The sequence below is a fragment of the Protobothrops mucrosquamatus genome, unplaced genomic scaffold, assembly GCF_001527695.2.
Source record: "Protobothrops mucrosquamatus isolate PMUCROS unplaced genomic scaffold, P.Mucros_1.0 scaffold685, whole genome shotgun sequence".
Taxonomy (NCBI): Eukaryota; Metazoa; Chordata; class Lepidosauria; order Squamata; family Viperidae; genus Protobothrops; species Protobothrops mucrosquamatus.
This window is the reverse complement of record NW_015386971.1, coordinates 24,434-51,506: the sequence shown is the minus strand read 5'-3', so window position 1 is coordinate 51,506 and position 27,073 is coordinate 24,434. Positions and strand designations below refer to the sequence as shown.

The following is a 27,073-nucleotide window of genomic DNA, read 5'->3' as shown; positions in this document are numbered from 1 at the left end:
GTTGATCATTTTTCTCTTAATTTGTTTTACCGGAACCAAAACAGCTACCCTAAAAGTAGATATCAGGGTGATCTGCTGATCAATCTGATGAGGAAGAGATTCAGGTCTTAAACTACATAATTGCCTTTGTGGGCAACTCTTAGATTGTATCACCATATTTACTTGCTTTAGCTTTGCCATATCTTCAAACAAATTTCCTTTGAATGTTTTTCAGAAGAGCATTTTAGGCTTTCCTCCCAATTTTTCAGTTATGATTTTTTGGGGGCCGTTCATTGTGATGTGTGAATCTATGTGACTTGTAACTTATTCAGCAAAGCATGGTTGAGAAGTCATCATTTTAATATGTGAATCCAATCTATGTGACATTGGGACATATAACGGTTCCTGGCACTAAACTCTGAATATTTTAAATATATTAGGTTCAGCCATAATATAGACTGGCCATTACTTCCTTGTTCAGTTCTTGCACATTCTAATTCTAATTCCTTCTCTATTTTTTATTGGTAGATGATTTGTGCATACTGTATTTCTCTTGAATTCATAGAAAACAATGATTCATTTTAGTGAACATTTCTCCTAATATATGCATTCAGTTTTCACAACAAATTCTTCTAATGCAAGACATTTTTACACATTTCTCATCTTGCATTTTATTGATTAATTACATATTAATTGATCAAATAATTAACTGAAATAATTTGCCATGAATGGTGACTAATCATGCTTCAAATGATAAGTAAATTTTAGTTTTTGTGTTGGCTAGAATTGCAAAATCAGATAAATGCATATGATTTTAAATAAATCTTGGATGGATTTCTTTCCCATATATGCTTCCATAACCACATATTTATATTGACTAAGTCAGGGGTAGGCAACCTCGGCTCTTTTATGACTCATGAACTTCAACTCCCAGAATTCCTGAGTCAGCATAGCTGACTCAGGAATTCTGGGAGTTGAAGTCCATGAGTCATAAAAGAGCCGAGGTTGCCTACCCCTGGACTAAGTCATGTGAATTGGTGTGAACTGAATTAAAATCCACTCCTTAAGCTCACTTCAGTGGCAGTTCCTTTTGTATCCCATGTATTTCGTAGAGTTAAAAAAAGCCGATACTCAGGAAGGTTCCAAATATTTTTTTAGTACTATTAAATTTTTATCTGCCACTCATATATTAACAGCCAGTTGTTATTGCTACTTCTTATATTCTACTTTTCTGCCTTCAAACTGGCCTTGAAAATAGATATTTAAAATTGCATATGGTTGTGTGACCCAATTGGTAATTTGCTATTTCTGCCTTATATTTCTACTGAGGTAGTTATAAGATTAACGGCATCTATATCACAACATCTTCACCGGATGTTGCCACCCACAGATGACTTAGAAGAGAAAGAGTTTTCCATTTAGTGGTGCTTCTGGTCTATGGAATGGACTCTTTCTGGAATAGAGATAACAGACTTTCAATGTGACTCTTGGAGATCACCAGTTGTTACCACATTGTAATTCTCAAAGTGCATCAAGAGGGAAAATCTTACATATTCCACAAGAGAATGTGTATATTATTATTGTTTGAATAGATTAAAATAACATCATACTTAACGTTGTTTCAAATCCATCTTACATATTTTGGAGAACAGCCACAGCTGGGTATAAACCTCAGCCTGGAAAAAGTTGTGCATTTCTGTTCTAGAGACATCTCTGAACCTTTTTGCTGTATTTACTTGAATGTCAGATTGGGACCTTGCTTTCCTATTAGGCGTCTCATCTTTAATATTGTATTAGTTTTATTAGTGGGTTTTTAATACTGTTTAACAGTTTTATTATCATCTTGGTTTCTCTTTGCTTTTTCTTTTTTTATATATTTCTAAAAATATTATGTTGGGCAGCATATTAAACCAAATGCATTAATAGAATCCAAATAAACAATTTATTAAAATCAGCAATATATAAAACAGTTAAAATGAGCAGCTGAGACATCTCAAATTACCAATTAAAAGCTGCCAGAATAAAATATACTCTGGTGCAAAAAACTGAAGATAGGGGAGGGACTCTGATAAATTTAAGTTGCCTACATATTCAGAGCCAAGGCATACTCAATACAAGACAAAAGAGCTTTTCTTTCTACACATACCTAGGTTACTTGTTTCTGTAAACTTACTTGTGCTCATCTTTGATAACTAAGAGAAGGGAGGGACAGATTTTCCTGTCAGTTATCTAAATTCCCAGGGTGGTACTTTGGCAGCAAATTGCCATAAACATTGATTGACCAACAATATAATTAGCATTATTCATTCAATATTCACACATACAGGATGGCAGAATTTTTAGAGGAACTCCATGCATTAGGATCATGGCACTATAGCAGGAGTGTCAAACTCAATTTAACTGAGGGCCGCATCAGCATTTTGGTGCCCTCAGGGGGGCTGGGTGTGCTTGGCCCACTGGATGGGTGTGGCTGCAGTGGTCATGGCTGACTGGGTGGGCGTGTCCACCTTGACGTTGCTTGTGGGGGAGGATGCCTGAGGGGGCAGAGCAGGTTGGAGGAGATCCAGTGGGTCTCTGGTGAGGGGCTCTGGAGTGAGGTGGGGTGAGGCAGGGGCCGGAGTGGCTGCTGCCTGACACCATCGGCCCCTGCACACAGAGGCCAGCAAGCACATGGGGGCCGACGGTGTCCATCAGCAGCCACAGCCTGCTGGCCCCTTTGCCTTCTTCATGCTGGGTGGGCCTGCAGCTCTGAGCAGCATCCTAATGGACCTGCATGAGTGGCTGGTGGCCACGGCTGCAACAGGTACCAAGGTGCACGAGGGGAATGCACTCCACCCGCAGACCACAGGCAAGACCCACGAGGGGGCTGAGGAGATGACCAGTGGCAACCTGTTCTCCAACCAAAACGAGATGGGATGGAGTAGGTGTGTCTGGCGGTCTGCATCACATGCCGCCAACAAGTGCTGCCAGTGCCACCACAGCGTTGCTGCTGGAGGGCCAGCCCAATATTCACAACGGGCTATGCAGCCCCTGCTGCTGGATGCAGTTGGCCCCCACGCACTCACCACCTCCTGTGTGTGTGCCTTGGCTGCCAAGCTTGCCGGTGGGGGCCAGTCCCTCGCCATCTCTGGGGCATCCCCGGGGGCCAAATATCAGCTAATTGCGGGCTGGATCCAGCCCGTGGGCCTTGTGTTTGACGTGTCTGCACTATAGCAAAGCTTAATCTGCTGATTTGCAACTGTATGTGGTATAGGATGCTGTCTCTGTCAGCTTCTCTAGGCCTTCGTGCAATCACAATAACACCCAGTCTTTTTTCTGTAATATATTACATGTTCCTATTGAGTTATTAAAATCTCTAATTGTAAAATTAGGATATACCTTGGGCAAAAGAAACTTGGGCAAAAGAAACTGTATCCTGGGAGCCAGCTAGTCTCCCTGCTCTTAAGAGCAGGAAGAAAAGCCTTGATGTTAAAATACTTTTTAGCTGTGTCACACTCATTATGATGAAAATGTCAGCAACTTAGGAAACACTTATTCAAACAAAGACTGGTAAGCAGACTTCTGAAGCAACCCTCAGTTAGAAAAGCATTTTAATTATGTGCTTAACTCCCATTAGTTTCAGCAGGGCATGAAGAGTTGTTTAAAGCTAAGCATTTGTTGGAATGGACTGGAGGACATCCAAAACATCTGGATAATCAGAGGTTTGGAGTGCTGTTTATAATGCCATATGGTCTCAAGAGAAACATTTAGAGAAGTTGAATGAGAACTTTTTGTAGTTTTTGTTCGTAGTTTTTATTCTCACTTCACCCCTTTCTTTTATTCTGGCCCTTCCCACACAGTTCTAGTAGCGCATCTGTGTGTGTGTGTGTGTGTGTGGATAGATAGATAGATAGATAGATAGATAGATAGATAGATAGATAGATAGATAGATAGATAGATAGATAGATAGATAGATAGATAGATAGATAGATAGATATAGATGATATAGATATAGATATATAGATATAGATAGATAGATAGATAGATAGATAGATAGATAGATAGATAGAGATAGATAGATAGATAGATAGATAGATAGATATAGATATAGATATAGATATAGATATAGAGACACACAGACACACACAGACACACACACACACACGCACACACACATATAAACACACACATATATATCACATTTCAGATCACAATATTTCCACCACAGATTTTACTTTTTGATCCATCAAAAATGTAGAGAAGCAGATCTGTTTTCATCTTTATTCTTCAGCAACTCTCACATGAGGAGGATCTCTTGGCAGATTCCTCATATGATCTTGAGCATTCTTTTGGCAAGCCATGCTGGATTTTATGGCAGGATAGGGAGAACTATCATGTGCGCACAACTTGCGATGAAGATAAATATAGACTGGTCTTTCTGTCACACAAAAGTTGATCTGAGGCCATCTTGCATATAATATTTCTTAAGGATCAATCTAAGGTTTTGAAAGGGTACATCTAAATGACCAAATGAAATGTGAACAACAGGCATTTCATGTATGGTTGACAGAAACTATTGCTAGGTTGGCCAAACTTAAAAATTACTCGGCTTGTGAAAAAGTATATGTACTGCTAGAGTTAGTGGTAATGTGCCATTTTATTTCATTGTTCATTTTTGAAATACCTCTCTACTAACATGATAAAACCACAAATAGTAAATATATGCCTACAAAATGCAGTAGCTGCACTTAGTGATAATGGGGAGACAAAAGGTGATGTAGTATTCATTATTATGAGTGAGTATTGATTTATTAAATTTATTTGCTACCCATCTCCTTTCAAAGTGACTCTGGCTAGCTTAGAGTATGAAAACATTAAAATGATCAGAGATGTTCTTCCTTATTCTTCCTCCTCCTCCTCCTCCTCTTCCTCTCTCTTCTGAGGAAGGTGGAGTGAGAAAGGGCTGCTCTTTGGCCCTGTAGAGCAGGGGTGAGGAACATGGCACTTTTATGACTTGTGGACTTCAGCTCCCAGAATTTCTGAGCCAACCATTCTGTCTCAGGAATTCTGGGAGTTGAAGTCCACAAGTCATAAAAGGGCCATAGTTCCCCACTTCTGCTGTAGAGCAGGGGTCCCCAACCCCCAGTCTGTGGACCAGTATCGGGCCACGACATGCCAGCAACCGGTCCGCACAAACAAGCAAAGCCCCATCCATGAGATGCAGGCAGCACACAAAACCACGCACCCTCCAGTCCATGGAAAAACCTCTCTCCACGGAACTGGTCCCTGGTGCCCAAAAGGTTGGGGACCTCTGCTGTAGAGGATGAACATTGTTTTTCTCCCTGAACTATTGAGAGCATGACTTCACGGATATTTACTCTTCAGCACCTTGGCACCTATTTTTGCAACCTCCAGGCGAAAAATCTTTAATCCAGCATTTTTTGAGGGGTGGGGTACGGACAGAAGTTTGAGGATATTTTCAAATTTGAGAGGTGTATTCTTTTTATGTTGGAAAACAATTGGAAATTATGCGGCTATCTCTTATAGTTTGTTGTCTGAATTTGTTAGAAGAAAGATGGTTAAGAACTGTATACAGCTAACCATTGTGTTCTGTAAATGCTTTTGCTGGAAAATAACAAAAGCTCTACTATAGAAATTTCTAAAAAGTAACTGTTAAATGTTATTTAAGCTCCCAAGCATCTGTCTGAAACAAAACATTATGGCTTGCTCACTGGTGGTGACAGGAATCCTGTTCTATGAGAATCTCTATATTTTTGGAGACTAAAGATGTAAAATAAACTCATAAAGTAAATAGGGTAAAGGGACATCTCCTTTGGAGGAAATTTGAGCCCTGATGAGGTAAACACATAGTGTTTATGGCAGCAGTACGTAAATGGTTTGCTATTGCTTTCCTCTCAGATTTAATTTTTGGCCCCCATCCCTGGGATTTCCAGATGACCGGTCATCCAAATATTAACAAAGTCTGGCCATGGTTATCTTTTTGAGACCGACCAAAGTTGTTTTGGTGTTACCACAAACAGAAGAGATTAAATGTACAGATTATTCATGCTTGCTGTTTCCCTTGCTTTCCTGGTTAAATGGTGAGAGTTCCTGGCAATTCAGCACATGTAGGAACAGACTACAAGAGAACAGAACCCACAAAGAAAGTTCTTTCTCTATTACTTAAAAAAGCACATGAAAGATGTCAGCAGAATAAGAGACTTTCTGGAGAATTTCAAAACACATCACCTTTTATAGGAGAAGACAATCAGATAATTTGGCTTGAGGTGTTGTTGTTTTTAATTGGTGTGGTTTTACAGGTCATAATTAGCCTTTTGTATTGTGTCCAGAAGTTGGCTGGCAGCCAGGTTTCTAATGGGTATCTTCTGTTAGCACTTCATGTGCCAACTGAAAATCTTTCTATGTATCTGAGCATTTGGTGGCATTTAACAGGGAGGGCTTTTTTTTTTTTTTTTAGTGCTGGATCTGCTATTTAATTGCCATGGTATGTTTTTATATTCAATGGTTTTTTTTTTAAATAGTCTTTCTTGCATTATAGTAAGTAATTGTCATAGGGCCTCTTGAGGATCGTCTTGTTGAAATACAGGTTATAATTGTAATATGGTAATGAATTAAATCTGCTTGGAAAGGAATGTGAAATGAAGTACAGAATTATTAGCAGAGTACATTGAGACTTGATTAAGCTGCATTTAAAAGATCCATTTATTTATTGCAGTTTTATTGTACCCTTGTTCCCAAAAAAAAACTCGGGGTAAAAACCCTAATTAGAGAGAATGACTGGCACAAGGTCTTTCCATGGACATAATCTCCAAGTGGGGATGTGAGCATGGATTTCTGTGATTCTGGTCTCATACTTGAACCATTATATCACTTCGGACTATATGAATGCACCAACATGCTGAGCTGCATTTCAAATAAATGCTATTCCATTTTCATTCCTGATGTGTCTGTTTACAGAGGATACAGTCATTAAGGACTTGTCCCCTTAAGGACAAGCCGAGATTATCTAGATACAAACATTGACGATAGGGCTAGAAATCTGTTAGTATTTTTTTGCACAAGAAAATAATATAGTCAGTGGGGAAGCTTTGCAATCCTCCCCCCTTCAAAGTAGAAACCTTTATCTGACATTTAACTTCTATTGTGTGTCAGCTGTTTGCATTTCCTTCTCAGAAGTGTTCACTCTGCAGGCGGGTTGCAATCTTTAAAGACTCATCCCGGGGGGGCATTGACCAAAGAGGCCACCCAATATTTTTTATTGATTGTTGTGGCAGCTAAAACTATTGTTGAAGAACAATGTAAGGTATCTTTGCAAAAGTTGTTGCATTGGTGAAAGGGGTGAAGATTTCCTGAACTGAAACCTGCAGTTGCCCAGATTGTGGAGGCAATTAAAAAACCCACCATTATATGGATCCTATCTGTGTATGCTGAGTAACACATGATCTGACCTATTGATCATCACTAGAAGCAGCTACTTTCCTTGCCCTCTGTAGTAAGCAGGCCTGTGTTGAGTACCTCTTTCAATATTAATACCCAGTTATCTGATGTATAAGAGCTCCTCTCCATAGGCAACTATGTATACATTTTCATTAAATAATGAAAGATAATGATGATGATGATGATGATGATGATGATGATGATGATGATGATGATGATGATGGAAGGACCTTGGAGGTCATCTAGTCCAACCCCCTACTCAGGCAGGAAACCCTATACCATTTTGGACAAATGGCTGTCCAGTCTCTTCTTAAAAACTTCCAGTGTTGGAGCATTCACCGCTTCTGGAGGCAGGTTGTTCCACTGGTTAATTGTTCTAACTGTCAGGAAGTTTCTCCTTAGTTCTAGGTTGCTTCTCTCTTTGATTAGTTTCCACCCGTTGCTTCTCGTCCTGCCTTCAGGCGCCTTGGAGAATAGCTTGACTCCCTCTTCTTTGTGGCAGCCCCTGAGATATTGGAACACTGCTATCAAGTCACCCCTCGTCCTTCTCTTCATTATACCACCGATGAGAACCACTGAGCAGTTCACCTGCAATTTGAGTCACTGTTTCTAGTTTTTCAAAGGTAGGGATGTTGGCAGAACTCAGTGCTCGGTGTTAGTGAATCTGTACTTGGTGCAGGGTGTTTAATGCTTGAAAGAATTACCCATTATCTCTCTGCATGAGTTGCTGCTTTGGGATTGCCACCTCTCATTTTACAATAAAGTTTTACTTGCACAATTTGTTTGTTTTTAACACAACAAAGATTGCAACACTATAATGTATTAAACATTCATTAGTAGCATAACTGTACCTTAGAAACTTTATTCTGTGGGTAGAATTGAGTGGGGAAGACCACATGGCTCAGCCACAACCATAGATGGTAGGAATACTGTATGAGTAAGATTGCCTATGATTTTTGTTGTCTGTATTGTTTTTATTTGATTCTTTTTGTAAACCACCCAGAATTATATTGTTACATTGTTTTGAGTTTAATGACCATCTGCATTCAATAAGCAGATAAATAAATAGGCAGGAGTAGAAAGAGGGTTAACTGATTTTGGAAAATGGGGCTGCCCTCATGATAGCCTTGCATAACAGTTATTGTGAGCTAACATGAATTCAAATTGATGATATCATAGGTTACATGATCTCTAAGTATCACTGAGCTGGCAGTCTTCGAAAACATCTTTAATTCCAGATCTAATTTGATCTAACTCAGTTTTGCTACTGTCATATAGTGACAATGTCCCATTGTAAGCAGAACCTTTTCACCTACAAAAGTTTATTGATTTATTAGCAGTAAAGGCTAAATCTGTTAAGTTCTCCCTTTATCTCGATATTATTTAACAATTTGTGTATAACTGTTATTCTGTATGGTAGTTATAGACAACAGATACAAAAATGTATCTTTCATCCAAATTGTTTATAATCTAAAATTCTGTATAAAGAAACAGAAGATTTCATGGTTGGAAATAGTGTAGCAAGGAAAATATCCTTTCTCATTTGTTACATTTAACTGGGATTAGTTTCAGTAGGTAGAAGGAAGAATATAAATTCAATTAACTTACATGGATTTTGCTTACTTTTGGTGAACTTGATACTAAAGGCTTTGGGGAGAGATCTGTGAAAAAAGAGGTAGTATAAAAGTGTATTAGAAGGAAATTCTGAACTGAGAGTTGCAGCTGAAAAAAGGCATTATTTGATGTAGCAGAAGAGCTTCAAGTGTCCATTGACATCTTAGCCAAAGAACTCATGTTACTGATTGCCATTAAAGCACAATCAATCAGGGACCAATAGACACCCAATGCTAGCAATGCAGCTGAAGCTATACTGTCCGGCCATCATGGTCCATTTAATTATTTTATTCTACTGTAATTATCTTCTATCTTCTGCTTTCTTAGCTAGGTGATGGCACCAAGGTGATCTTGGATGATCTCAGAAATCTAAATAAGGTTGATCTCATTAATATTTAGATGGAAGATTGTGGTTTTTGACTGGAGAGTACAAAATATCTCAGGACAATGATAAACAGTTGCCATATTGTGGGCAGGAAAAACTAAATGGGCTTGTACACAAAGCTGGTGTGAACACAAAGGAGACTTTGCTTATGAATGTCTTTATTGACCACCATACAAGCAGGAGACTTAAATCCAGTTTTAAATCAGCAACATTTGAATACACTCATGCCACTTTCTCTGTGGCAGATAACCTTAAGGTTGTCTTTGCATTCATTGCTTCAGCTTTGATTCTGCAGTTATAAACAAACATTTTGAGTAAGATTGTCACAGCCAGTTATAAATAAATTGTAACTTTATTCATAGCTTTACCTGCTGAGGTGTATACCTTTTTTTCTTTTTTTGACAAAAGGAGAAAACACGTATTTTACTGACTGGCATTTTTGTGTTTACTTGCCTTTCTTTTTTCAGAAAAAAAAAATTGACATGTGTAACTTGCTAAAGTGATATTTATATGTATCTTTTGACATTGGCTCTAAGATGTGACAGGAAAAAAAATAAAAAGCCTCAAGGGTTTTGTTTATACACTTGACTTTTTTATTAGGCAGTATCTTAAGATACAAGTCTATGGGGCTGAGTTCCTTTGTTCCTCTTGTACAGTATAGACTCTGCCTGAAAGAGGAGAGAACGTGTGGTATATAAAGCCAGAATTCCAGAAATTGAAGGCCACACATCTTACATTTCCTGAGACTGAGAAACACTCTGCCATGCCATTATGTCCCAACATAATGCTAGTGAAAAGTGATATAAGAAAGGAGGAGGTTGTGTTAGTCCTTTGAATGCTCCATGGTGATAGATAGTTTGCTGTTTCCCTGCTTTTTTGTGTTCAACTGTGTGATGTTGGTTTGTTTCTTTTTATTGGAAGAATAGGTGTAAAATTTTAGTGGAGATTGTTAAAAGAAGAAGCTCCAAAACTATTCCACTCCAAATCCACTAATTGTGGATGTTTCAGCTTTCAGAAAACAAAGATGGGCACTTCATGGGGCCCGCTGTGTTGCTCATCTCTTTTTTAAGGCACTTGCCTTTAAGTGCTGAAGAACTATTTCCTAAATACTATTTATTTATTTGCAGATTATATCCTACTTTTTGTCCAGTAGTTCAGGACAGTGTACACAGTCCTCCCTGTCCTTGGTAGGATATATTGGGTTGAAGGAGAATAACAATAGCTTCTCCAGAAACTTGTAAATTAGTTTAGGCCATGAGTGAGATTTAAATATGATACAGATTGGAGGGGGGAATAATAATATAAAACAAGATCAGATGATTTTTGGGGGTGCTTTGTCTATGTACATGTTGCATTTCATTGGATGCCTTGAAATGCATTGTGGTGCATTTCACTACAATGATTCTATGTCACATAGCATTTGCTTTTTACTAGTTGTAACTTGGTAGAGAAAAGAAGGAAATGAAACTGAAGAAGAGTCCCTGGTTATTTCTCTTCCACGCATGTAACATCTGGCAAGAAAAAGTATTAATTAAGGGATGATATTGTTCATAGCATTTCTTTACACATGGTAATAGTTTCCTAGTACAAGTCAATCATTACTCACTATAAACACTCTTGATTATAAATATAATTATAATTCATTAACAAAAGGAGACATTTATAAATGCACCGCTTTCTGTTTTTGTTCTACCAAATAAAGTTTCAGTAGGAAAAAAATGTAAGAAATATATTCATTTCAACTATATGAGCAATTGTGTGCCCCTGGAGTTGTTTTTGGTAAGATGGATGGCTATGTAAATTTGATTAATAACTTTATTAATTTATTAATAAATAAATAAATAAAAATCTTTCAAGCTTTTTTTACTTCTTCTCTTGGACTCCGTGTACTATTTCTTCAGGATTCATATTTATGGAATATAAAAATGGCTATTATGACACTCCTCAAGTGTGACTGAGTATTGACAGCCTGACAATTCAGACTGAGAAATAAAGAAGCATCCCTCTTCTCCAGAGAACATTAAGGATTGAAAAAGCAACAACAGTAGCAGCAATCCACTATACCATGGGTCTTCAAACTTGGCCCTTTTATGACTTGTGGACTTCAACTCCCAGAATTCCTCAGCCAGCGTGCCTGGCTGAGGAATTCTGGGAGTTGAAGTCCACAAGTCATAAAAGGGTCAAGTTTGGAGACCCCTGCACTATACCTTTCTAAAGACATTTTAAAGGAAAAACTGCTAATTAAAAAATGCCTGATGAGATCTGAGGAAGATCAGCAGTCACAGAATGTAGAATGATAGTTGGAATAGTAACCTAAAAAGGGGCTGAGGAACACAGATTGGCGAATCCTGTAGAAAGACATAACTGGTTTATTGGCTTGACTTTTCTAGTTTGAAAGGGGGCTATAGTGTAGCATTTACAGACAGATAATATCAAAGCCTATTAGAAAAGCACAAATAGATAGGTTTCTACCTCAAGAACAATTAAGTTAATGTTTGATGTAGGAGTTGCAGGAGAAGGATATGGAGGCATGGGAAAACTGTTGAGAGCTGTGCCAAGTTGCTTAAGATGGGCAGCCATATAAATCTTTTACATAAATAAATACATACATAAATTAAAAAAACTGAATTGGGATTATACTGTATAGGATACCGAGCTAAGGAGTTCTGTAGTGCTTTAAGAAAAAAAGAGACTTTGAAGAGGGATCTGAAGGGAATGCTCAGTTGGTATACATTTAGGCAGGGGTCTTCAAACTTGGCCCTTTTATGACTTGTGGACTTCAACTGCTAGAATTCTTCAGCCAGCCATCATTGATCAGAATGACAAGTCACCACAGATTTGCAATAAATATTGCAGTGTGGAGTGCTGCTTTTTTTAGTGGTACTGCTTGGCAACAAATTTAAATGTACCTCAATTTTGTTGTTGGCACGTAATTGAGAACCAGAGTTTCTCAGAGCAGAAATCATATAGCACACTTGATAGCTGTGTCCTCTTGACTCATACTAGTGATGCATTCCCCTGTACACATTACAAGGGCCATAGCTTTTTGAAATCATTCACTGTGGTTTCTTAGGGCAAAGTGTCCACCCTGTGGCCAATAGTATATATTAGAAGATGGATGAGATGACCAGAGAACGTAGCTAGAATTTACACTATATGAATGGGGGAGGTCAAGATGCAGCATTCTGATTTTCACCTGTCTCTAGCATTTTGAAAAATGCTATTACAACTAATATACATTTCCAAGGGTTCCAATAATTCAACAGATTAACAGTTTCTCATATAATATTACTGAAATGTTGAATTGTCATAATATTATTCTCATCCTGGTTAAAGCTAGATAAATTGAATTTAAGTTTAACTGAAATCAATGGTATTAAATCTTGGACCCATAAAGTTTTGTCTTTGCAATCTTTCTTTAGAATATGTCTCTACTAGTTCTGAATTTTAAAATCATGGTTTTACTTGGAGGTTCACAAAACTCCCAGTAGGAACAATTGTGGACAACATTCTTGTTCTAGAGCAGGGGTGTCAAACTGCCAGCCCACGGGCTGGATGCATCATGCCAAAACCATGCCCACCCCAGCTCCGGCAATGGGGAAAAAGTCATGATATGTTGCGACATGTCACGTGATGTGGCGAGTTTGACAACTCTGTTCTAGAGCAATGAAATCATACCCCCACAGGAGCTTGGAATAGGATATCTACACAGTTACAAGAAAACCCCAGTGTGCATTAGCTTTGAGGTCTCTCTCTCTCTCTCTCTCTCTCTCTCTCTCTCTCTCTCTCTCTCTCTCTCTCTCTCTCTCTCTCTCTCTCTCTCTCTCTCTCTCTGTGTGTGTGTGTGTGTGTGTGTGTATAAAACGCAAGTGTGTGCAGGCAAACCAATACAGAACTTTTCAGAATTCTGGAATCTGAACATTATTATCCTACTTTGTATTTATCGTACTTATTCAACAATTGTTAAATTGCTATTAAGATTTGTCTATTTTTGATACTATTCCATCTTTGTCCTCAATTAGAGTCCGGATTTGGTTTTTAAGCCATTTGCAGACAGCATTGTCATGTTGCGTGATGAGAAGTGGGAAAAGGTCCGGAGCATATTGACCCCAGCCTTCAGTATTGCAAAGATAAAAGAGGTAAGATGCAGGCAGGTGTCACAATCGCACATACAAAACCCTTTTCTTTTTCTTTCTGCTCTGTGTTTCCCAAATGTGCACTATTACATAAAAAGTGACCCACTCATCCACTGCAACATGGTTAATGCCTTACTGGCTGCCTTTACAGAATCACTGTTCCCTTAAGGAGAAGGGTTTCTCAGTATATCAAGGTGTTTAATTAGAAAATGAAGAATGAGCTTAGTTTCAACTGGACAAATAACCTATATGCAGTTTATCTGTGTTTTTCTATCAGATTTGGACTCCAGATCCCTGTGACTGATCTCTCTCCCTCCCCAAAGGATATGACATTAGAAATCTTTATACCACTTTGGAATCCCTCCCAAAATTGGGAGGTACCTATAAACACAGGAAGACCAATTTCCACATAGAAATTCAGTATATATTTGGCAGAAATGTTTGGTTAGCATTCGTTCGCAGAATCTCAACTAGAACAACTTTCATGTGTGAGACACCATAAAACAATAATATCTATGACACTTGCTATTCAGTAGGTTCAGAAGAACAGTGCAACACAACATCCATTGCATTTAGAGCATGCACAACTGCTCTACGCCCTGTTATTGACAAAAATCTAATCGCTGAATTTTTGAGGTGACCAGTAGCTGCATTTTTTTAAATTATTTTCTGTACATGGAACTGCATAAGTTCAAATTGTTATTTGCTGTGGATGTAAGCTTTTTTTTATTAAAAAAAATACACAAATGAATCAGTCCTTTGCAATCTAACAATCTCTTGGGGAAAGCAGAGATTGGAAATACTCCTTTCCTGCCATGGTCTCTATGTGATGTGATATGTCTCTATGTTTCACAACCTAGTCTTATCCAAGAACTTGATCTAATTGGTTTCATAATACCTTAGGCCAAGGGTAGGCAACCTTGGCTCTTTTATGACTCGTGGACTTCAACTCCCAGAATTCCTGAGCCAGCATGGCTGGCTCAGGAATTCTGGGAATTGAAGTCCACGAGTCATAAAAGAGCCAAGGTTGCCTATCCCTGCCTTAGGCCATTTTCCTATAGTGACTTAAAGTGTTTTCATAACATTATCCAGGCATCAGTGCACAAAGAAAAGCCTATCCTTATTACTCTTATTTTGGCACAGGGATATTGAATAATGCCAAATGAAGTTGTAAGTCACTATTGTGGAAATGACCAGTTTCACAGTGCCAATGGGAAATTTCCTGACTTGATTTTTCCCCCCTGCTTATATAAGCATATCTTTTCTTCAAGAACTTCCCAGCGGGCTAGCTTTATTAATCTTTTTGCAGCAAAATGAGGAATGTTGTGGCACATTAAAAATTAATAAACCACATGAGATTACATGAATGACTTTAAAATTGTTGTGGCAGTTTAAAAAAGAACTAATTTATTAGTGCATAAGCTTGCAGGGATTATTGAGCGCATGGCCTTTGATAGCCAAAGTTTATGCAATAATGCATTTGTTGGCCTTTGAAGTTACCACAAGACATTATGTGTTTTGTTTCCCTAGAGTGTCCTCAAAAGTAAAGCTACCACAACATTTAAACAATTCATATTTAGTGTACAAAAATTGAGATTTCCTCAAAGATGCATCATTAAAAAGTGAGTTTTCTTTAAAAAAAATACTTTTGAGAACAAAGGCTTAGGGCAGGGGTCTTCAAAATTGCTGGGTGAGGAATTCTGGGAGTTGAAGTCCACAAGTCATAGAAGGGCCAAGTTTGAAGACCCCTGGCGTAGGGTAAATAATTGGAATCTATGTTGTGTGTTTTGCAAATAAAAAGAATTCATCTCTGGATTGCTTGAGTTAGAATAGGGAGGGTTGCATGTGTTAGTATTTGCTGGCCACAAACTGACCACATCAGCTATGTGAGTTGGGCTTGTTGTAGGGGTATTCTTCAGTTTTTAACTTATCTCTGCTTTAAGCTAAATCTCGGATTGCATATCGGATGTAAGAATACATTTCTACTGTCCATAAAATCAACTCGGATAGCCAATAGCAAACGTTTTGTAGACAGCTTAGGAAAGTTGCTTTATTATAGACAAGAAGTCATATATATGCAAAACACATAAATCAGACTGCCTGCCTATCTCTTGCTCTCTCTTCCCTCCCTCCCACCCCAAGTTTTAAATCCCAAATCTTTTCCTGCTGTCTTTTGAAGACATTTCCCCAGCCTTGTGATAAGAGGGTACCTGCTCAGTGTTTGCACAACCCTTCTGGCTGGCCCATGCACAGCTTGTTCCTGCTTTGTCAACATCAATCCCTACAATATTATATTTCTTCATCTGTTTCCCAACTCAAATAGTGGAAAATAGTGCTGTCACTTTTCAGCATCCAATGCCAGAGGAAGCTTTAAAGTCTGCTAAAAAGGGGGGGGGGGTGTTGGCTGCAAGTTACCCACCTTTAAATTAAAGCTTGTGCTGATAGTCTGCATTTAGCTATCATAGTTTGGACTGGCAACTTGGTTGTTAAACAAAATGGGTGTTTAGAGAAATTGCAACTGTGCTTATGATTTTACAGTATTTTGGCTTTCTTTTGCTTTACAGAACTGCAAAGGCTGTAAATGTGAGAATTGTTTGCAAAGTTACTTTTTCATTATCATTATCATCATCATAACTGCAATGGTTGTTGTATGACACATTCACTAAATGAGGACTGCCTGAAGCTATTTCTCTAATTCTCTTCATTTGTATGTTTATTTATTGTTTTCATATAACTTGTTGCAATATATGCAGACATATTTCTACGAATAACTCTCTGGGCTCACACATACAAAACGGTATGTGCAAAATAAAATAAGCACATGCTTATTTTTATCCAATTCCCCACAAAAATGTTGATTTTTACTTTGCCAACTCTGCCCCTCCATAGCATTCTTAGGCTCTTCCAGGAAAGCAATAGGTTTTAAGTTCCAGCTCAGATTAACACAAGCACGTGAAATGCAATACAGCAATATAGTCCCATTAACCTAATACCTATTTTACTCAAACCAACTGAAAATTTGGATCCTGTTTTTGCTAATAAGAAGTATATCTTTCTTGTACAAGTGGGATTTGCCTAGATGACTGCTCAGGAATGGTAATTACTCTTTCGTTGGTAATTTGGCCTTACCCAAGGCCTGCCCTAGAAAAAGAACTCTTGCTGTCTTCTAAATAGATCATTTCAGAATTAATTTCTCTAGATTATAGTCATGTATCTCTTAGAGAGGGCATCTGAAAGTGTTTGAGGGTATTAATTTCTCTTTGCTTCCTAGTCTAATAGCCTATTTCTCTATATCCACTCATCAAGCATCTGGAGACTTAATTTATCATGGGATAAACTTCCAGTTCATTAATATGTACTCTTAATTGAAAATGAAGATAGCATTTCCATTACTGAAAATTCATCTCCAAAGGGTATATACGGAGAAGATCATTCTTTTCCCTCATAGTCATATTCTTAAAAAGGAAATATGTTTCTCACCCCATTGGCTGTTCTTTGGTTAGAAAATAAAATTACTGGACATAAGCCTATGTTGTTTTGACATGCTGCTGTCGAACTCTACAGTAGCATCTAAATGTGTCTGGCTTCTTTAGTTCTATAGACAGCTGTTGCTTAGCAACACCAGCTGTCACCCCCTTATTATGGTAAATTCTAATTGGCCATAAGCCTGTGAAGGACCCCTGATTAATCAGAACTGACAATATCATTGGTAATGCACCTAGACAACTAGCTTACTCCCTGGTTTGATAGTGAATCTGACAGGATTTAAAGTAAGGGAAGCAATAAATGCAAATGTGCTCTCTATAATTTGGAGGGAGAGAGGCTAAAGAGGAGAGTTTTGTATTGCCTTGACAGAAATTAATCCCTCTTACTATGGGTCATTGGCACAAGACAAATCTTTGCCTCCGTTCTTTCCCCTCCTTAAATCTAACAAAAGATAAAACCTCTGGTATACACAGAGCCAGACCCTGCTGGCAGGAGCCAGACACGCTTTAGAAGGACAAATAGTTCCTGGATATTGTGCTTTGCAGGGATAGATGACTCTGTTTACAGAGTTAATTATTTAAGTCAAGAGGAAAATTCACACTGTTGCATTTTAAGCGGCACAACGTGAAGGAAAGCAAAAAATGTCCAGAGAGGAAAGGGAGCAGGAGTCTCAGAGAAGAAAATTACAAACAATTGCACTTTTAAAACAACAACAACAACAGAATATTTTTATTCATGCTTCATAGCAAGTCATTTTAACAAGAAATAAGCCACAATCGAGTAGATTCATACAATATAAATCACAGGTTACAAAATCTTAAAGATTGGCAAGTATATTATACACAGCTTATACAACATCACCATCCATGCAGAGAACATTTGCATTAACTGTAAAATAAAGAGAAATGAGGGAGGCCACCAAATAGCCCACTGGGAATTAAAAGCATGCACAGAAGAGCCACAGAATGCAAGGGTTTGTGGGGGGCAAAGACAAAATAACAAAAGGGAGTGCAATGCAGTGCAATGCTTTATCCTGAAAGTAGATATGACAGATACCTGGAGCCAAGGTGGTTTTTTTTTTAAAAAAAATATTTGAATTGATCTAGAGGAGGAGAGGAGTGTTGTTATTTACCTGAACCTACAAATAGCAATAAAGAACAAAACAGAAGCAAAGGGACAGCAGGAGGCGGTTCGATTTCCATTTGCATTCCATTTTATTTTTTCTATGTAAAGCTTTAGTTCAGAGGGAAAATGTGTTGCATTTTAGTATTTAGCATGATAAAATGCTACAGTTCTATTCCAACCAAGGAATATATGAGGATTGTAGGCTTTTATCTCTATAATGACTAGATTCTGTTGTTACTCAATGTTGCCCATATTATGTTTTATGCTGCAATCTCTTTCTTGAGGGCTGTGTCTGGCCTGACAAATTCACTATTTTCAAATATGCATTTCGGATCATTGTTCCATCTGTGTGATGATGCGGTGAACTCTTTAATGAGCACCTGGTCTCATGTAAAATGTATATTTTCCAGTTATTTATGTAAAAAATGAATGTGCCCTCCCCCCCAAAGAAAAAACTATGGCTGGAGTCTTTAGACTTTCTCTACAAATTTGTATTTACAGTATAGGTCAACAATGATAATTTTACTAGGTCCTCTGCAGACATAGATTTTTATTTGTTTTTTAAGGAATCTGAACTTAGTAGCATTATAAAAGGTTCATCTTGTTTTTACCCTGCCTTTCATAAAGCTAGGCGCATGCTGTTACTAGGAAATACACAAAACACGCTTGTGGAATTTTACTTCATTTGCTGTTTGTTGAAAACAAGTACTGGCAGGAATCAAGCATGGAAAATTTCAACCTGAAGGGTTAAAGTTCAGCATTATCACGAGGAAACCTACAACAGTGGGTTATATCAAAAAGTTGTACAACCTTGCTGAGTTTATGAAACAGGTTCCACTGTTTATTTATTTAATTTGTGTACTGTTCTTCACAAAATATTACAGAGCAATTTACAGAAGCAAAATAAAACTCAAGGAACTATAAAATTCCATTTGTTCCAATCCAGTGAACACATCAACAGGTCTAAAGATATATTTTGTGTAATCAACAAAACTGACTTCTGTGACACAGTTGATCCAGGACTATATATCTACTTCACGGAAATGTGACTCTATCGAGAACAAATAGTTCTTTCATTCAGTAACACCTGTTTTTTTTCCCCCCCCCAGCATTCTCCATCTCTGCCTTGTATCCAGCTCATTTTAGTTTCTGGAACAATCTAATGAAGAGGCAATATTGATGATATCTCATTACAAACTTTTGTATAAACTTCCTTAGCAGCTTGATATTTAGCAATGCATTTAACTCCTCTCAGTTTGTCATTTTTGATCTATCAAGCCCACTTTTCCCAGGGTTTCATGGCTGAGGCTGGTTTAGTATTCATAGTTTTTGAGTTTCTAGGCCAGCAAGTGAATCTCACCAAGTTGGCTCTCTGGTTAATTGAACTTGAGATTTTTTTAAAAGTTTGCACTGAAATTAGCATGTGTTTTGACACACATTTTTGAAGCATACACATTTATGTTAGCAATATTCATAGATGCAGTTTTTTTCACACTGAAAGCAATTTGTGTATTCTTATCCTGAATGTATGCATATATAAGTGTGTGTATGTGTACACACACACACACACACAAATACATATATATATTTAAAAAAATTCTTTCATGCTGAAGTTCAGTGTAACTCACTCTGTATATCTACCAAGTATATAGACTTCAATTCATTAAATTCCCTAGCCTGCATGACTGCAGTATTGCTGAAAATTCTGGAAGTTGAAGATGACATACATCAGATAAACACTGTTCTGATAACAATACTCCTGAATCAGACTGAAGTCTATGTAGCACAGCATTCTATTCCTCACAGTGGACAACCAGATTCCTCAGTAAAGAAAAGCATAACTTTCTGTTCCACTTGTGTCCTAGCAACTGTTAATTTAGAAGCATGGTGTCCCTGAACTCGGAGATAGCATATAATCATCTTGACATGCAGCCACAGATAGTCTTAACCTCCACGAATTTGTCTAAATGCTTTTAAAAACTGCACGACTTAGCTAAGGTATTACTTCTTGTGGCCATTAACTCCGTATTCTAATTTGTTCGGCTGTGTGAAGTCTTCACCCAATACCTTTTTATAAAATGTTAACTGTGGGTTAACAAAAGTTTGGAATAATTAAGGGAGGGGTTTCCATTTTTCAAATGGCTAAAAATTTGAGCTGTTTCAGCAAAGTAAAAATTTAATTTGCAGATTAGAACTACTAAAATGTAGGACTCCTTTAAGTACAGTGTATCAGACCAGAATGCCAGTTTTGTTAGAACTGAATGCTTACAAATTATTAAACAGGCTTCCGCATTCAGGAAATTAAAAATGAAACTATAAATAATAATTGTTCAGTACAATCCATTATATAATATTTGGCTAATGGCATGTAGAGCTAGCCAAATAATCGCTTGGTCTTTAGTAGTTAAAATTAGTAGGTTACAAGCTGACATAGAAATCAGATGCACTTCACAGTCTAAAAGCGAGCAGGTTCTTAAGTAATTGACAGTCAATGGGGAAATTAACAGATTCACTTCATGAGAAAGAGATGAACAATTAATTCAAATAAAGATGGTGAAACAGGACATTTTGAGGGAAGATCAATGTAATCATACCTATTCAGCTCCAGTTAGAAAAAAAAAGAAAGTAAGTCAGTAGGATACATGACAAGGGTTCTTGCCAAGACAAGGAAATAAGGAATTCAGAGTAAGATTAAAAGATATATGAGTCTCTTCTCCAAACAAGCAACATCAAGGCCTCTTGCCTCTACAAAGAAAGTAGGAAGTTTGAAGATACATCATTCATCTATAGATAATCCTTGACTTATGACTTGGGGTTGGGAGTTACAATAGACTTCCCCAATGCTCAGAACTTCTGACAGCTGCCTTCCTCACCCACTGACCTCCTGCAGTTATGCCACCACATATTAGGCATTTAGCAACCAGCCCACATTTATGACCATTTGTATGGTCACATGACCACAGTTTATGAAGTTTTTGCCAAAAAGTGTTTATGGCAGTTAATCACGCTTAACAACTGCCACAAAAAGCTCATGAAATCGGATTGGTCAGGTGATGATCTACTTTACAACTATCATGCTTTATGAGCATAATGAGCAGGCTCTATTATGTCAGGAACTAATTGTATACCCATGTTAAAGGGAAGCATTTTTGCATGGACCCAACTTAATTTGGGAGTGATGGACTCCTAGGGCTGGAAAGGAGCTCGGAGGTGTTCTAGTCTAATCCCCTGCCCAAGGCAGAAGCCTTTATGTAGAATAAAGGGAATGTAAAACAATGATAGAGAAGGTTATGTTTCTAGAAAAAAGCTGGAAGGGGGGAGGGAAGTGGGTGGGGAGGGAGGATTGCTGGATGAGGAAGGAGAAAAAGACAAAGAATCACTTTCCTGGAAGTGCTGGGTGGATTTGACTTGGATGAGCTCTGATAGAAAATGGCGTAGCTGCTTTTGGATAAAGGAAAAAGATTGTGAGAGAAGTGTATCACACCTTGCTTTCCTCTGGCTCCTGGGTTATTATTTCTGTAAGGATTTAGCTAATAAAAAAGAAAATCAAAATTCTCCTACAGGCTTTTAGAAGGTCATCAATAAGTTATTAAATAAAAAAAGAAAAGGCAAATCTGGTTTTTATTTCTCCTATGTAGATTTAGGCCAAGGGAGAAGGATAAGGAGATTCTTTAGCACCATGGAACAGTGATGGACAGAATCTCTTAATTGTTGCATTGTCCTAACCCCGTGGTGGCGAACCTATGGCACGCGTGCCACAGGTGGCACGCAGAGCCCTCTCTGTAGGCACAGGTGCCATCGCCCCAGTCCTAGGCCTAAAGTGAAAAGGTTTTATAAAACCTTTTCACTTTAGGCCTCCGCCGCTGTGTACAAAAAAAAAAAAGGTTCAATCAATCAATCAATTTCAACTTCTTGCAGGAAAAAAAAGATCTCGCAAAGTTGGAATTGATTGATTGAACTTTTTAGTCCCACCCAATCTGCCGTTACCACTGCAGCCACGCCCATCCCAATGGGCCACACCCACTCAATGGGCCACACTTACCCAGCACCCGACGATACATAAGTGGGTTTTGGGTTGCAATTTGGGCACTCGGTCTCTAAAATGTTCGCCATCACTGTCCTAACCAAAAGATTTTACTGAAGTGACCAGATTTGGCAAAAGTCACAAAACATTGTGAATGTGGAATACTGGCTTTATAGATTATTCTAATGTCGCAAAATGAATCCATGTCATTTACATTCAGCATAAGGACAATAAGAGATCTTTCTGTGTATGTACATATACATAGATATATTTGTGTGTGTCCATGCAGATGCAGATACAGACATACATAAATATTAGCATTACTATTTTGGCCTAAATAAATCAATGGCAGTTGGACAAAAATTAATGGAGCAGGGAAGGAGAAAGAGTTCATGATGATGGGGTGCTCCCAGAACCACATAGCTTGCTTGTGTTTTTAAAACACAGTTTCTCTTGTGCCTAGACCAAGCTGGAATGGTAAACATTTGCACAGCCAACGTTACTATGATAGGGTTAAATGCAAAAGAAAAAAAATGCATGGAGTCTATGCTCCAGGAAAGAAGTATCTTTCATCAAAAACAGTAGCTGTTTCCAGTTTGGCTAAAATATTATTGATCAATGGCTCGGTCAGCAGGATCTACTTGAATCTGCTTCTGGTTCCTAATTCTTCCTGTTTAAGTAGCATTTGCTGCAAGAAAGGATATGGGCTTTTTTTTTTTAAGGGCAAAGGTTTACTAAACCAAAAGACACCAGATAGGGGGTATTGGAAGGAGAGGAGAAAATACCATCCTAGCACAAACTGCATTACAAAAACAATGATTAATGAACAGAAGCAGAAGTTTAAAGGTCATAATTCTAGAATGGCTTTCCTGCTGGCAGGAACAAAGATTGTCAAAGAAGCTGATAGAGCTTGATAGGATCTTTAGGCTCCTTCCTTTGTTTACCGAAAAGATTCAATAGAAGGGATGTTTGTACAATTTTGGTCACGTAAGTGGTTTGGAAGGTCATCCCTGGGTCACATTAATATCATTTTATTCTCTAATGCTACTAGAAATTGCTGAGCAAAGAAGGTCATAGAGGGCACTCCGCTTTTCTGCTAGACTAGCGTCAATGTGCAAGCCATCCATAACTTGTCTACTAGCCTCCTTTTAGTACATAATTGGTGCAGGTTTTTTGTACAGGTGCTGCTTGCTGCCAACAGAACTTTTGATCTCATTTCTGGACCAAAATATTGTGGTTGCACAAATCTTGAATCTAATTGGGGTGGATGCAATTCAGGGGGGACATGGTAGATCAGCAAGAAGAAGACTAAGCAGTACGATGGCTTTGATTGCTCTTACCTATGCTCTGGGTGTCATGCAGTAAGATCTTGTCCTCTTTTAGTCTTTATAGTTGTCTTTAAACCACTCAATAAAAACTCAAAATCTCTCTGTTACTAGGAAAGCTGTTCAAGCATAATTCCTTAAGAAGCTTTGGGCCCTTCTGCTTAGGGAACCTCTAAAGATAGCAACTTCACTTGTCTGTGGCAACATCCCTCCTTCCAGCTCTTAGTAAAACTATTTACAATTTGGTACCATTTTATCATAAAAAAAATCTTAAGAATAACTATCAGAATTATCAAGATAGAGGGGACTGTCAGGGGATTTCAATACAGCAGAAAGCATTTTAAAATATAAAATCTCATTTGTATAAATGCAATACTTCACTTTCTTCCTTGAGAAAATAACTTCCTCCATTGATGAGAAGCTCTTGAGATCAGTTGGCTCCTGCAGTATATAATTAATGTAGAAAAATACAATATGTTTTAAAATTGCAACATATACCTGTGCTTCTTTATAGTTGACTCCATTAATTGACGAGGCATGCAATATCCTGCTGAATAACTTAAAGGTCTATGCGGAATCTGGTACTGCTTTTGACATTCAAAGGTACTTTAATAAATTATCTTCTACTGGAGAGTTTTATTATCATTGACTTGCCAAATTATCCTAAATATGGAATATTTTACAAATGTTTTAATTTTTGGTACTTGTGTATCCAAAGCAAGACTGTCTATAAATTAAAATTTAAAAATTAGAAAGGAAATAAACCCAAACTCTAACTACATTTACATGTTATGATAACACATAGTATATTGCCCAGAATCACTTCAGTAATGAGATGGGGAGCATATACATTTAATAAAAAAATAAGCCTATATTACATAAACTCTCCTTTTACAAGTTACAAGTATGAGATCCAAAATACCCGTTTCCTAATAGGATTAACTGCAGCTTAACATTATGGTGACACTGTACTACGGTTTGTTGGAAGAAGTTGGATAGGTTACGTATTTATTTACAAAATATTGACTCTACATGTTAGCACAGGGGTTTCCTGTAGTTCTTCCCTGCAGATTTATTATCCAAGAGACATGACACATAGAGGAAAAAAAAGGATAGAGAAGCAAGAGAGGATGAAACCCACTCAGGCAAAGGTTCTGAAAGTTATGAAGTTCTTCATGGGACTAAATGTGACTTTTTTGTTTTGCTTTGCTGGTCAGTGACTGAAGTAAAATGACCAGTGCTTCTTTTGTAAAAAAAAAAAAAAAATGTGCCGGAACTCACACGTCATACAACCCGCCTTGCCTACCCTACAAGGTTCCATCCAAAAAAGGTGCCGGAACTCCGTTCTGGGCATTCTATGGCAAAAAAAAGCCCTGAAAATGACTGACTACTCCAAGGAACCAGCTTGAACAGAAGGAGTTTGGGGGTTGGACTAGAAGACCTCCAAGGACTCTTCCAACTTTATTATTCTGTATTGTTGTTTTATGATAATTTGGGTTCATTGTTAATAAAAATGTCTACTAGTAGTAAAAGAACATTTCAGGCAGGCTGATTCAATATGATTTTTTTTCTTAATTGAGAATAAATGAATAAAAACTATTTCTGGTCAGTATATAGTGATTTAAAAAAAATGTTTTAAGAAATAAAGTACTATTTAAAATGGCAGATAAAAGTGATAAAAATTATATTTTTTTAATCCACATATTACTGATTAATAACTCTTGAATACCACTTTAGCTATTTATTCTTTATATCATTTTAAAAAAACTTTAAAGCAATTAATACTACTTTTTATTTTTTAAATGAAAAGATGTTATTACATTCATTTCAGTACCTAGTGACTGACAACTTAATATGNAATGGCAGATAAAAGTGATAAAAATTATATTTTTTTAATCCACATATTACTGATTAATAACTCTTGAATACCACTTTAGCTATTTATTCTTTATATCATTTTAAAAAAACTTTAAAGCAATTAATACTACTTTTTATTTTTTAAATGAAAAGATGTTATTACATTCATTTCAGTACCTAGTGACTGACAACTTAATATGTAAAATGTTTTCATTGCCATTGACATCTTAAATAAGATCCATTCTGGAATTGTATTTGTGATGTCACATTCATAAATGCAATTATCACTTGATCTGGAAAGCATCAAATGATGAACCAACCCTTTGAAAATTCTGTTTAGAGAAAGGAGGGAGGAACTGATTTCCAGCTGTTCATAAGATTTCATTATGATAATATGAATGGTACTGCGTTTAAAACCATGTATAAGAAATTGTGGTTTCTCATTTTATGGTTTTAATGTATAGGATTTTTTTTCATAAAAAAGAATAAAGTTTAAAATTATCATTGAAGAAGCTACACATAGACTGGCAAGTTCTTATAAATAACTCTTGATGCTATGATGTGAATTTTAAATGCTTTGACGTAAAAAAACCCCTCAAAATGCCTTGCAGCAAAAAAAAATGTAATGAAAAAAAGGACATATTAACATCCACGTTTTTGAATTTGTTGTAGGAATTATGGCTGCTTCATGTTGGATATTGTTGCAAGTGTAGCTTTTGGTACCCGTATTGATTCTCAGAAGTCTCCTAATGACATTTTTGTTAAGTACACCAGAAGATTCTTTGAACCTTTAATATTTAAACCTCTTCTCATCCTTGCTGGTAAGTATATCTCACATTGGTGACCGCATCTATTCTTCCACATTTAATCCAAATGGATGATCAAAACATTTGAGAAATATCAGAGGAAGCTAAGAAAGATTCAAAAGCTGGCAAAATTTCTTAGCTCTTCTATTGTTAGCTATGATGTGACTGCACATCTATTTGCATTTAGAGATGCCTAAGCATCCTCTTAGTTGCTCTGAAAGGTGTCAAGTCTCTGGGAAAGTTGGGAGATAACCTTTGGGAGATATCAAATTTTCACAAAATTTTGTTATTTTTCCTTGATTTAATAACTGTAAAAAGCACAGAAGATGTGTTCAATGATCTTTGCTGCAGGCAACCATTCTCCACATCTTCTGTTCAATAGATTGAAATTACATGTAATACATTAATTTCCTGTTTCTATCATTCCTCAAATCCCATACATATTTGGAGAAGAAGCTTTCTGGGATCTGAGGAATGCTTTCTAATTGTCTTCTTTCTTCTGCTTCAAAATAAATTACTGGACACATGATATGGGTTAATTAAACCTGCAGGATCAAGTTGGGCTGAGATCCACAGATAGCCCTTGGTTTAATAACTACCCATTCAGTGACCAGTTTCTGATGGTACTGAATGACTGGCTGTCCCAGCACCCTTGTGGTCATGGGATTGCAAGCTGGGCCTTTGGTAACCTGGTCTCAAGTATTTATTTTATTTATTTATTTATTTATTTATTTCATTTATACCCCGCCCTTCTCCCGGAGGACTCAGGGCGGCTTACAGCCAGTTTAAAACAATCCCACATAAATACCAAATACAAATCTAAAATAATTAAAAATAAATATTTGAATTGGCCGCTCTATTAAAATTTTGTTAAAACCAATTAAAATACCCCTAGGCCA

At 37.3% G+C, this 27,073-nt stretch overlaps 1 protein-coding gene across 1 annotated transcript in view; it reads left to right on the top strand.

The window, feature by feature from the left end:
- The window catches only part of TBXAS1 (thromboxane A synthase 1), a gene marked incomplete at its 3' end in the record, with an annotated part of 128,674 nt that overhangs the window by 95,401 nt on the left and 6,200 nt on the right, over positions 1-27,073 (top strand). Inside the window, exons 6-8 of the mRNA XM_029284527.1 lie at positions 13,438-13,554; positions 24,026-24,114; positions 26,041-26,189. Of these exons, the coding sequence (XP_029140360.1) occupies positions 13,438-13,554; positions 24,026-24,114; positions 26,041-26,189 (355 nt within the window). The remainder of the gene's footprint in view (positions 1-13,437; positions 13,555-24,025; positions 24,115-26,040; positions 26,190-27,073) is intronic.